At 47.1% G+C, this 12,161-nt stretch overlaps 1 protein-coding gene and 1 long non-coding RNA gene across 5 annotated transcripts in view; one reads left to right on the top strand and one right to left on the bottom strand.

Annotated features, from left to right (window-relative positions):
- SCN8A (sodium voltage-gated channel alpha subunit 8) overlaps positions 1-12,161 on the top strand; it is a 55,625-nt gene that overhangs the window by 37,677 nt on the left and 5,787 nt on the right. For 3 of the 4 annotated variants that reach the window (XM_080368801.1, XM_080368800.1, XM_080368803.1), the window contains 6 exons: positions 1,027-1,497; positions 1,866-1,983; positions 2,664-2,818; positions 3,782-3,955; positions 7,896-8,018; positions 11,401-11,685. In XM_080368801.1, the coding sequence (XP_080224927.1) occupies positions 1,027-1,497; positions 1,866-1,983; positions 2,664-2,818; positions 3,782-3,955; positions 7,896-8,018; positions 11,401-11,685 (1,326 nt within the window). The remainder of the gene's footprint in view (positions 1-1,026; positions 1,498-1,865; positions 1,984-2,663; positions 2,819-3,781; positions 3,956-7,895; positions 8,019-11,400; positions 11,686-12,161) is intronic. The other variant, XM_080368802.1, reaches the window with a different exon arrangement.
- LOC308055161 lies at positions 9,759-11,518 on the bottom strand. The gene is made up of 2 exons (XR_013924352.1): positions 11,377-11,518; positions 9,759-9,945 (listed from the first exon to the last, which is right to left on the bottom strand). It is a non-coding gene; the product is annotated as an uncharacterized lncRNA (long non-coding RNA).

Raw genomic sequence — 12,161 nt, 5'->3', positions numbered from 1 at the left:
GGTAGAAGGTGGGGAGACTGCAGGGCTAGGGAGTTAATGACTTGTGAGTCTCTTGGGCTCCTTCATGGCCTGTTGGCTCGGGTAGCATGGTATTAACGATGTGCTTGGCTTGATTAAGGCCTTAAACGATTGCCCACAAAGAAAGCATCCAAGCGCTTTGCAATACACGCTGGAGGTATGAACCCCCCAGTTGAAGGGGTCCAACCCCCACCTTGCCCAAGGGAGTAAAAGAAGCTTAAAAGCAGCAAAACCTGGTTTTCCAAAGCCGAGAGAGGAAATAATTCAGTACGCAGGGGCAGGTCCTGAAGCGTTAAAACGAGGTTGGAAGTTTCTTCTCAGATCTTCCCGCTGGCTCAATCAGGAGGTACGGTTGTGTGCAGGATTTGGCCCGCTGTGTGGGAGGTTAGGCTGGAGCATGATGGTTCCTTCTGGTCTCTAAATTCTATGAAGAAAAAGTCTGACGGAGGGAAATAGAAGCAAGAACGAAGTAGCGTGGACGGTTGCATGCCTTCAGAGCAGTGGTGGGAGCTCTGTCTGAGCGGACTCGTCTCGCCGAGGGGGATTTTGACAAAATAAAGTCTTGGGGTCAGTGGCCAGGTGGGAGCAAGGGAGCGAAGCTGGGTGTGGGCACCTAAAATGCCTGGATTTGGCTCGTTTCCTTTGAGCCAGGGGTGGGATTAAACTGATAAGGCTGAATTTAAATCCCTTTGCTGGCTGCTGCGTAAATCCCGCTCTTCAAATATGGGCGGTGTGGATCCTGCACGGGGCTCCGTGGCAGGGACCCTTGTGCCCACGCCGAGCCCCCGGCGCAGCTGGGCACTGCGTGGGGCTCACGGAACACGTGGCAGGATCCATGTCTTGTTCCTTGGGTCCTGTGTGCCTCGGTGGGGTGGCAGAGCTGGTTCTCAGCGTGGCGGTTGCTGGCGTAGCTCTGCAGCCTGCTAACGCGGCTAAAGACTCATGTTGGGCTTTGGGAATCCAACCCGTGTGCGTCGGCTCTGCCAAGTGTGACCTCTTCTCTTTCAGGTGCTGAACCTCTTCTTGGCCTTGCTGCTGAGCTCCTTCAGCGCCGACAACTTGGCAGCGACAGATGATGATGGGGAGATGAACAACCTGCAGATTTCTGTGATCCGCATCAAGAAGGGCATCGCCTGGACCAAGGCGAAGGTGCGGGAGTTCATGCAGGCTCATTTCAAGCAGCGGGAGGCAGATGAGGTCAAACCTTTGGATGAGTTGTACGACAAGAAGGTGAACTGCATCGCTAACCATACAGGGGCTGATATCAACAGAGACATTGATTATCAGAAGAACGGCAACGGTACGACGAGTGGCATTGGGAGCAGCGTGGAGAAGTACATAATAGATGAAGATCACATGTCCTTCATCAACAACCCCAATCTCACCGTCCGGGTGCCTATTGCTGTAGGGGAATCAGATTTTGAAAATCTCAACACAGAAGATTTTAGCAGCGATACGGATCCTGACGGCAGCAAAGAGGTAGGATGAGATGCTAAAAATTCATTTGAGTCATTTGCCCCCCGTGTGAGTGCCTGGAAGCATCTTGGGAGGGAGAACGGGGTGGATCCAGCACAAAACTCTTTATATTATGTTGTCTTTGCGCTCAGGAGGAGTTTTTCTTGTGCTGGTTGCTCTGTGGGCACCCACAAATACTTATATATATAATATAAATACTTAATATGGACTGTCCTGTCAACCTGTAAGCTGGGTCAGGATCCTGACGAGGTGGAGTGAGGAAACAACTTCCACAACAGTAAATCGGGTGAACGAATTGCCAAGTCACCGTGACGTTGGATACTTGTTGGGAATGAATTACAGATTGGATTGGGTTTTCTTTTCTGTTCAAGAAACTTGATGATACCAGCTCCTCCGAAGGTAGCACCATTGATATAAAGCCTGAAGTGGAAGAAGTCCCCGTGGAGGCGCCGGAGGAGTACCTGGACCCAGATGCTTGCTTCACAGAAGGTAAGGTGGGACTCTGAGCATGGAAAGGAGCCTCCGAGATGTTTTGGGGACATGTTTGCCCTAAGCTTCCCTTGTGGTTGGATCTCAGTCTGGATCGGGGCTGACCCTCCGCTGGTTCCCGGACCTTTCTTGGGTGCTGCGTTGTGTGAAATGGTTCAGAAGAATTTGCAAAACGAAGGCTTTGCCATCCCAAGGGTGTAGATGACCTATAGGAAGGGCAAGTTGGTCTTTTGTACAACTGATGCCTTGAGTCCTCAGAAGCAGAAGAATCTGGCTTCTGGTCAGGTTGGTTTTTTTTTCCCCTTCTGTCGCTGGCCTCAGTGTCTTTCGGTGACTGATCCATTACAGGTATTCCCATGGCAAAGATATTTTAAATGGTTCAAGGTTATTTTATCAGCAAGTTTTCCATTTGTCTGCCGTCGTGTGCATGGATACCTCACCAAATAGAACAAGCTTAATCTGTTCACAAATTGATGTTAATTCAGGTAGCCAGGTACAGAAGTGGCGAAAGAATTATAATATCCTCAAGAACGCGAAAGTTTTAACTGAAACTCAACGTGTCTAACATTGTTAGCATTAAAACTGCTTGTAGACCGTGACAATTTTGATGGGCTTAGACGAAATCGTGCTCCCTAATAAAATCGGCACTCACGCTCCTTTGTGCCCTGTCCCCGTTCCAGGTTGTATGCAGCGCTGTAAATGTTGTCAGGTCAATATTGAGGAAGGGCTGGGGAAGTCTTGGTGGACCTTGAGGAAGACTTGTTTTCTGATTGTGGAACATAATTGGTTTGAAACCTTCATCATCTTTATGATCCTACTGAGCAGCGGGGCTCTGGTGAGTAAAATAGAGGAGTACGCGTAGCCCAGCGGGGGTGGGCTAGGGGAAAGCTGTGGGTAGGAAATTGGGTGAAAAAGCGAGCGATGATGGGTCTTGCCTGGAAAACAGCACAGCTCTGTTGTGGTAGGTGCCGTACGAAAGCCTTTATTCGTGTTTTTGGTGTAGTTGAAATTCAGAGTGAAGGCTGAAAGCCTGCAGATCCGGGTTCTAATTGATGTGGTGCATCTAGTCAAGCGCTTCTGTCGTAGCTGGGCTGGAAACGTGAGGATTTTGGACAAAGTCAGCCTGTATCTGTGCCTCATTTTTCACATTACCGAACACAAATATTTATCTTTCCCTTTCTTCACTATCCCTCGTTTGCAGAGCTTCTTGACCTCGCGGTGTTCCATAGATACAGATCATCATCACCCTGGTTTGTTTTGGCACAGTACGGTGTTTAGCAGGTGGGGTGACACGATGGACAGCTTCAAGCACGTGTTATTCATGAATTTTAGGACCCAAGTCCACAACAGCTCGTATCCCATGGTGGTAGCCTGGTTTTCTTTACGTGCACAGCTTTCGTAGTAATTTAACAGTCTGATTGCTGATGAGCTCAGCCCTTTTGGATGTGCGGAGCTGTGGAGAAAACCTGCCTCTGTGGGACCGTAGCGAGACCAGTTGCTGAACTGGTATCATTTTAGATATAAAAGCTTGTGTCAGATCCCTAAAAGGCAGAGAAGTTCTTGTGTGATTTATTCAGGACTTTCCTTTTTTTTGGTGGTTTTTTTTTTTAATTCATTCGTTTGGCGTTGCAGTGTTGCAACTACTAGAGCAAAGATGCACTGTGTAAGAATATGTGCATTATTATATATAATATAAGAAATTCCACTGCTCAGTATTGTTTGAATAAGCTCCTGGATAACGATGTTGAGCTGTGGAATAAACCTGATGTAATGATGTGCGTACCTGGTTGTTTCCCAGGCTTTTGAGGATATTTACATAGAGCAGAGAAAAACCATCCGGACCATCCTGGAGTATGCGGACAAGGTCTTCACGTACATTTTCATCCTGGAGATGTTGCTGAAGTGGTGCGCTTATGGATTCGTCAAGTTCTTCACCAACGCCTGGTGCTGGCTGGATTTCCTCATTGTGGCCGTATGTATCCTCTCCTTCTTACTTCTGGTTGGAAAAAAAAAAAAAAAAAAGTCAGTTAGAAGGATGCTGGGTGTAATGCTTTCTCCTGAGAATTGTCCTAACTGAATCATATATTTAATGAGGAGCCAATCCCAGATATCTCGAGTTTTCCCAGATGAGGATGAAACCCTCGAGCCCGTTGAGTATCGCTGGTGTTTCCTATGCAGCTCTGGAATTTCTGCCCTGCAGATCCTTAAGGAGCCTGCAGAGACAAGGAGGGTTTTCCAGCCCTTGGCCCTTTTGCTCCGCTGAAAATTCCGTTTCTAAGAGGCCCGCCGGCATGTTGAGCTAGTGGAGAACTTGTGCAGAGGCGGTGTTCCTCGGTGACACCCTCTTTAATCCTTTGCTTGTGTTATTAACAATGGGGGATGATGAAGCAGGCAGAACCTTCCCGTTCGACCGCCTAACGAGGTCCGTTCTGGATTTGGGACAGTCTGGGAATTTATTATGCAAAATGAAGTTCTAATGTCATCTTTCTTCCGTTAAAAAGAGGAAAGGCAGGACAGTATCCACCGGCGGAGGCGGCTTGTTGATAAGGGATCGTAGCGTGAGCAAGGGAAGGGCTGGCTGCGGGCAGCTCAGCACATGATTGCCCCGCAATTTCCCTGCAGAGAATAAATGTGAGAATTACAAAAAGCCAATAGAGAGAAGTGTTGGCAGTAAATTTGGCTGTGAAAGCACAGCAGGGGCGTTTAAAATAATTGGAGTGTATGCTGTCCAAAGTGGCAGAAAATGATGGAATTTGATAGGACTTGAAGTCCAAAGAATTGCAAAAAAAGAGAACTTTAGAACCTCAAGGGCTTGGATTCTTTTAAAACGTTTCATCGCATCCAGTTGTGAATCAGTATCCTTAGTGAATGCCCCAAGAGCAAGTATAAAAAAAAAAAATTTTTTTTTTCCAAGCTTCTCACTTGGAACGTTTTGGATATGATTCAGTTATGCCAAGTTGCTGTTCAGTGACATTATCACTCTGGAAATATTTCTGAGTAGGTGGAGGAACTATGCTTGGAATTCAGGGGCAGAAGTGACTCAAAATGTCTACATTTCCTGTGGAAACCTGAAATTTTGAATATTTTATATATGTAAAAAAAAAAGTCCTCACTGATCCTCTTAACACTTTTCCTTTTAACACACCTCTTGAAGTAGTAACTTCTGAAAATAACCCCGCATCTCTTTCACTGCCTGAAGTTGAAGTACAAGTGGAAACTAACACGAGATACCGTCTCTTCTGCGCTGCTTTGAGGCACTCATTTGGCAAATGAAATTTTGGGGGGTCCCATAGTAAAAAAACAACTGGCAGCTGAGCACAAACCCAGTCCTTACACCTCATGTTGCCGGTTGAATTCCAGCTGCTGGGGACAAATTGGCAGATGTGGTACAAATTTCATTTTCATCTTGTATCTGGCTGCTGGTGGAGTAAAACTTAAGGAGCATCCCAGTCCGGTAACACATTGACAGGGAGTGAACAAGTAGAGGGATCCTGAATTCCCAGCGCTTTAGGTGAAATTTCTCTTTTCACTTGGTGTCGTAGACAAGGCAGTGGGCACGTTTTGGTCTACAAAAAATGGGAAATGTGAATTTGAGATGGCAAAATATTACCCGACAAGATCCCAGCTATGCATCGTGCCCTGTACCTGTCCATGACGGGGTTTTTAACGAATGTGGAGCCAGGGTGGCAGCCGTAACTAACAGCGAATAAACCTTTGCATCATAACAACGCTCTTGAATATTATTTTTCAGGTTTGCTAGCATTGTCAAATAACCCTTCTCCTCCTCTGATTCCCCAAGCTTGCTGGGTGTATTTGTGAAGACAAACTCTTTTGCTGGGTAATAATGAAAGCTTCTGCTTTTCAGTCAATCTGCAATTCCTTTTGTCTGCCATCGCTGCCTGCTGTGTCTTCTGTCGGAGTGTCCCGAGGGAATAATACTGACCAGACCCCACGAAAGCTAAACCAGCCTTTAGCGGGGTTCCTGCCGTTGGCTTGGTTTCCTCCTCGGGAGCGAGGCGTTATCCCAAGGGGAAGAAGCCCTAGAAGTGAGGACTCAGTGAAGCCTGTCCCCTGTATTATATTTACAGGATATTTCTGTGTGGATTTTCTATATTCTGTATTTCTCTATGGATCTGATAGCCCCCAGCCTCCAAATCCCACCCCTATTCTGAAATTCGGGACCAGGACTTTTAACGTGCCGGTGTTCCTACGGGCTCACTCCTGTCCCGAGTAGGCTGATTTTGCTTCTCAAAAGCTTCATTGTAAGCCTTTGGGCCACCCCCAGCGTGTTTTTTACCAGTGTCATTTTCAAATGGGAAAACCAGGTGGAAAACCCCAGTTGCCATATGTTGTGGCCGCTTATTTTGGGGACAGATAGGAAGAGAGAAAATGCGTGAAGCCACGTGCGCCAACGGTCAGATGAGATGAAATGGCTGAAGTTTTCCCCACCCGTTGGAAATCTGGTCTTGAAATTTCCCTGGAATATGTGTGGAGTAAGAATCGTCACTATAATGAATTTCCACTTCTTATCTTACTATCCCTTTTGTTAAAAGAATGATGATAAATAGGAAGTGTCCTATTCTGAGAACTAAGCTAAAAAGTCCCTTTTTAGGGACCGTTTTAAAACTGTTGTAGGAGGAGGTCTCATGTTTTTCCATTTGTTGCTGTATATTGATGTCTTTTTTTTTTTTTTTTTTTTTCCTTTAAAAAGGGTTGATGTATCTGTTTCTTATCTGTGTCTGTAACGTGATGCTAGGCAAAAATGGAAGATAGTGGGATGCCGATGAGATGGTGTCTGTAGATACTATTTACGTATGGCCAAGTCACGACTGAGCTAATCGAAAGAGTTGTCCCTTGGCTCACGTGGGGAACGGGCTGCTGCCCTAAATACACGTGCCAGGTCAAAAAGTAGAGCTGGCCCCACGCTTTCAGGCTCTTGCTAATGCAGGGCTTAATCCTGCGGGATGCTGAGCTGCCCTCGGGAGCGGTCGGTTGAGGATATTTGGTCGTTCCCCAGCGTAGAGCCTAACTCTGATGCCAGGCTGCTACAGAAAACAGGTTGTCTTTGTGGTCAGTGTTGGACAATGGATGGAAACGAGCTGTTCCCAGCTGTGCCGGAGGTTCGGGGTCGGAGCCTGGGCAGCTCATCCCTGAGGTGGGCTCTACCCATCCTCATCCTCCCCCCGGGATGCTCACGAACGCCGCTGCAACTCCAAGGCGGCACAAAAAGAAGCGCAGGAGACTTTACTCTCCCCAACCCCTGGGGATTCAGGGGGGGTAAAAGTTGGCATGGGCTGCCTGAGCAGCATTCCCTTTTTTTTTTTTCTTTTTTTTTTTTTTTTTTTTTTCCCAAATGATATTGGCCAAGTCAGGCACGAGTCCCGTCCCCGAAGGCCATCGCCATGGAGGAAGCAGCACCGGCAGCTGGCGGGACAAGTTGGGTGCAGGTTGTGCAGTGTGTGTATTTATCTGTATTCTTTCTCATAGGTCCCTTTAAAATTTGTCGGGCTTAAATTTAATGGGAGCCGCTGGGATCCTGCAGACAGGAAAGGGCGAGGGTAAGGTTTTTGTCATCGTTTGGGCTCTTCCTGCCGACAGACCCCTTCTCCGTCTGTGTGTCTCTGCCTCTCTCTCACTTATCTTTCCCCTCTGTTCTTTTCTTACGCCTTTCTCAACCACATTATTTCCTTCCAGGTCGTTTCAGTCAAGTGAAGTAGGCAGCTGGTGGCATGTCTTCGGTATTTATTATGGGGGCCGCTGGGCAATCAGTGCTAGGGGAATCATTCTAACAGTCTGGAACCTTTTTTTTCTTTTTTTTTTTTTTTTTTTTTTCCTTTTTTTCTTTCTTTTTTTTTTTTCTTTTTCTTCTTTTTTTTCTTTTTTTTTTTTTTTTTTTTCTATTTTCTGTGTAGGTCTCTTTAGTCAGCCTTATAGCTAATGCCCTGGGCTACTCGGAACTAGGTGCCATAAAGTCCCTTAGGACACTAAGAGCTTTGAGGCCTTTAAGAGCGTTGTCCCGATTTGAGGGGATGAGGGTAAGATGCCATTAGCAGCTGATCCTTCTGCATGCCTGTGGAGCGGTATTTTTTTAAGCATGCTAGAACTGATCAAAACTGGTGGAAAGAAAAATTCCAAACAGAATCATGATGCAGCTGCTGACTCGATCACCTCTACCGTGGATGTCCCCTCACCCTGCCCACCGCTGCACCCTCCCCTCTTAAGAAAGGGAGATGCATTAAGCTGCCTCATTACATTAATTACTGGCCCAAACCACATGCCATTTGTAGACGATGTTAACACTTGGCTGTTCTCATTTAGCCTGGCTTTTACCTCTATAGCATCCGAGGGGGCTTCTGAGCTGTAACTTTTATTTTTTTTTTGATCTAGGGAGAATCACCAGGTGCAAAGAAGCAGAATTTGAACCACCTCAGTGTCTCCGGCCCCTCTAGGTGTTGGCCGCTGGTGGAATTGGATTGAAAGACACTTTTTTTTTTTTTTTTTTTTTTTTTTTTTAATCTGAGGGGTTTTTTTAAAATGCAGTCTGCCTACAAGGGGGTGAAAGGCTGCTTCCTTTCTGGGATCACTCAGGCCATCAGGAAGGGACTGGCGGGGAGCTCGGCTGTTTGCAAAAAAAAAAAAAAAAAAAAAAGGCTTTGGTTTAATTCCTCTTGTTGCACCTTGTTGTTCTCGGTCCAGTCTAGTGGTGACTGGAAGCCTTGTCTGATAGTGAAGCTTTTCCTTTCCACTCCCTCCCTTTTCCCACGCTTTATGGTCCCCTGTCCTGTCACTGTGGAACTAGCAACGAAGCACAAGCAAAGCATTGAACTTAACCAGCTTTCCTCAAATTGGTAGGCAGCGCCAATCTCTTGGGGATTTGAAATTAGTATTGCAGCATCTCGCTGCTTTGCCACTTCATATTCCGTATTTCAGTGCCTTTTTCCCATTTGGGATTGAAGTGGTCATAGAAGAACATGCCAAAAAATGGTGTGTTTCCGTGCAGGGTGTGTTGTATCCATGGGTTTCCCAGTTGCTCTTAGGACAACCATGTAGGTCTTTTATGCTAAAACCCAGTTAGCTCACCATTAGAGATAACAGGAGAGATAAAAACCATATTTATTTTTTTTTTTAAAAAGGGAAGGGAATAGCAGCTGTAGTTTTACTCCAGGATCTGACTGGAGCAGTTCCACCTGGATCCTTCTGATAATTCCACCTGGATCCTTCTGATCTCCTTTGAATTTAACTGAGCGCAAGGGAGGCACCGAGCTGATCGGGAATTCTCAAATCCCATAGGAAACGATAGGAATAAATGATAATAATGGTAACAAATCCACGGAGGGTTGTTTCCTCCCTAGTGTTTTCCCCCTGCCATTACTGCTTTGTGGCCGTTAGCTTAATCCCAAACTTTATTCCCTAATACAGGCACAAAGGATGAAAACTTTTCCGTGGATGCCAAGCCGGAGCTTTTGCTGGGCTGGGTTCAGGTCCTGCCCGAGAGCGTGAGCGCAAAGGAAAAGCCCGAGCTACCAAGCTTGTAGATACAAAAAGCTATTTTTAAGCCATGCTGGAGAGAAGTTGTGGTTTCTAACGCACAGTCAGGCAATCCCCATGCTTAAAGACGGGGGAATTTCACCCCAGAAAAATCAATAGTTCTGACTGCAGCCCTCTTCACTATCCAAACCCAATTATTTTCTCTTTCGTTTGACTTGAAGGCAAGTGTTGCTGCCCCAGATGCCCAAACCAATTCTGCCCAGCCAGAGAATAAGCGATTTGAAATGCCTTTGCAAAGGAAACGTAAAATGTAGTTCTTTGCTTTTCTCTACTCCATAGTAATCTGCATTTTTCAAGAGCTTGCTTTGCTCTTAAATTACCCAGGAGGTTCGACAGTTTTGCTATCACGCGTGCATGCGTTGGTGTCGGTCTGCGCACAAAAGCCATGTTCCTTCGCTCGCATCTTTTTGGACGCTGTTATCAATCAATCTTCCAGGTGGGTGCGACGCATCTCTCGCTTCCCCTGCTGGGCTGGACCAAACCAGCCTCTTGATAAACCCAACGGGTCTTAAACCCAACGGGGGTCGTGGCGACAACCGGCAGCAGGACGTGCGATTTGGGGGAGGGGAGAGTGAAAGCAAAGGCATTTTGACCAGAGCCTGTCCTGGAAGGCTTGGCTCTGAGCCATAGGGCTTTATGTTCTACCTCTCTGGGTATTAGTGATGAAGTCACGATGTCGTTTAAGGGTTGTTGCAATGCTGCTTGCTGCCTAGATCGCCGTCGTCTTAGTTTGCCTTGGTGGGGGAGGACCGGTGCTGGCTGCGGAGCCCAGCCTGGAGACCCTGGTCGCATCCAGAGGAGAGAGGGGAGGCTGGGTGGTGGCCAGGACCAGTGGGTGGCTCAGGTGCTACTACTTGAGGACGGCTGTGTAATTGAGTTACCCTTTCAAAACTAAGGGGTAAAACCACTTTAGGTTCTGTTCCTCTATTAAAGGAACCTAAATTAGGAGCTCATCATAAAAGATTGAATGTCCTGCTGACCTAACTCCCTTAAAAGCCTGATAGCTTACATTGTGCCACGCGTTGGCCAGGGATGCTGAGGGACACGGCGCTCCCCAACTACTAAAGGTTAAAATTAGGAGGCGGTGGAAGATAACGAGCTCGGACAAACCCCCTCGTGGCTTCCCCCGGCGTTTGCTGCAGTTTGGAGGAAGGAACATGGCTTTGCTGTCTTCTTGAGCCTGCCTAGCTGCATGCTCCGCTGTCTGCCTGAGACAACGTGGTCGGCCTTGCTTAGTCACAAATACAGTCTCGGATGTTTACAGCGATTCACTGCTTAGTCTTACCGGAGCAACACCGGGCTTGGTCCTGTGTCCCCCCTTGCTGGGGACCTCGGGGGGGGGAGCAGGAGGCAGGCTGCTGAGTGTCACAGCCTTGTTTGAAGGTGGGGAATGGCCGTGAGGGCCACCGGCTGATAACACCCATTGAATCCATAAACAAAAAAAAGTGTCCTCAGACTTGGCTCTGCGAAAAATTGTAGCTAGGAGCCTGGTTGGTACTGAGAAGAGGGTCTGAGCCTCACTCAGTAACTCCCTCCCTTCCTTTCGGCAACTAAAATTCTTTCAAATAATTGCTATTTAACCGAAGAAGTAACAATCCAAAATCAACCCCTGTCAACCAAACGACCTGGCCCGGTTTATTTTCCAAACAGAGCTTCGGTAGGTGGCTTTGGAGCAGAATATTGGGGTTTTTAAACCACTTGGACTAAGTTCACTGCCAACTTCTGCGTGGAGTAAACGCCACATGTCTGTCAGTGGCCTTACCTCCTGTTCCCCCCTACCCCCCCACCCCCAAAACCAGCTGTATTGATGCTTGCTGTCTCCTGCCTCGTGTTTTATACTGAAACTTTTTCCCACCCCTTCCAACACAGGTGGTTGTCAACGCCTTGGTTGGCGCTATCCCTTCCATTATGAATGTCTTGTTGGTCTGCCTTATCTTCTGGCTGATTTTCAGCATTATGGGGGTTAACCTGTTTGCCGGGAAATATCATTACTGCTTTAATGAAACAGCTGAGTTGCGCTTCGAAATAGAAGTTGTTAACAACAAAACGGACTGCGAAGCGCTGATGCCACCCAACTCCACTGAGATTCGATGGAAGAACGTGAAAATTAACTTTGACAACGTTGGGGCAGGATATCTGGCTCTTCTGCAAGTTGTAAGTTTTGCTTTCACTGTCTCCCTAGTATTGGTAAATACAAGTTTATTCTAATGTATTTTGACTGCTTCCCTCTCCCCCTGACGTACAGCATCCCCTTAATCCCACTTGGGTTTGGGTTTGCAATAAAACTGTCGGTTTATGTGTTATCCCTTTGCCTAGTTGGGGTCTCCCGTGCTCCGTGAGACAGCTGTTGAGATTCATTTTATTGTGGAATCCTAGCTTGGGTTGGGTTGGAAGGGACCTCCCATGGTCATCCAGTCCAACCCCCTGCCTTCAGCAGGGACATCCCCAACTGGATGAGCCCCGTCCCACCTGGCCTTGAATGTTTCCACAGACGGGGCATCCACAGCCTTGCTGGGCAGCCTGTGCCTCACCATCCTCCTCGTAAAATATTTCTTCCTTCTATCTAGTGTCAATCTCTTCTCTTTTAATTGAAAACTCATTACCCCTTGTCTTATCGCAGCAGGCCCTGC

This window comes from Falco punctatus (assembly GCF_963210335.1).
Source record: "Falco punctatus genome assembly, chromosome: 18".
NCBI lineage: Eukaryota > Metazoa > Chordata > Aves > Falconiformes > Falconidae > Falco > Falco punctatus.
This window is presented reverse-complemented; position numbering and strand designations above follow the sequence as displayed.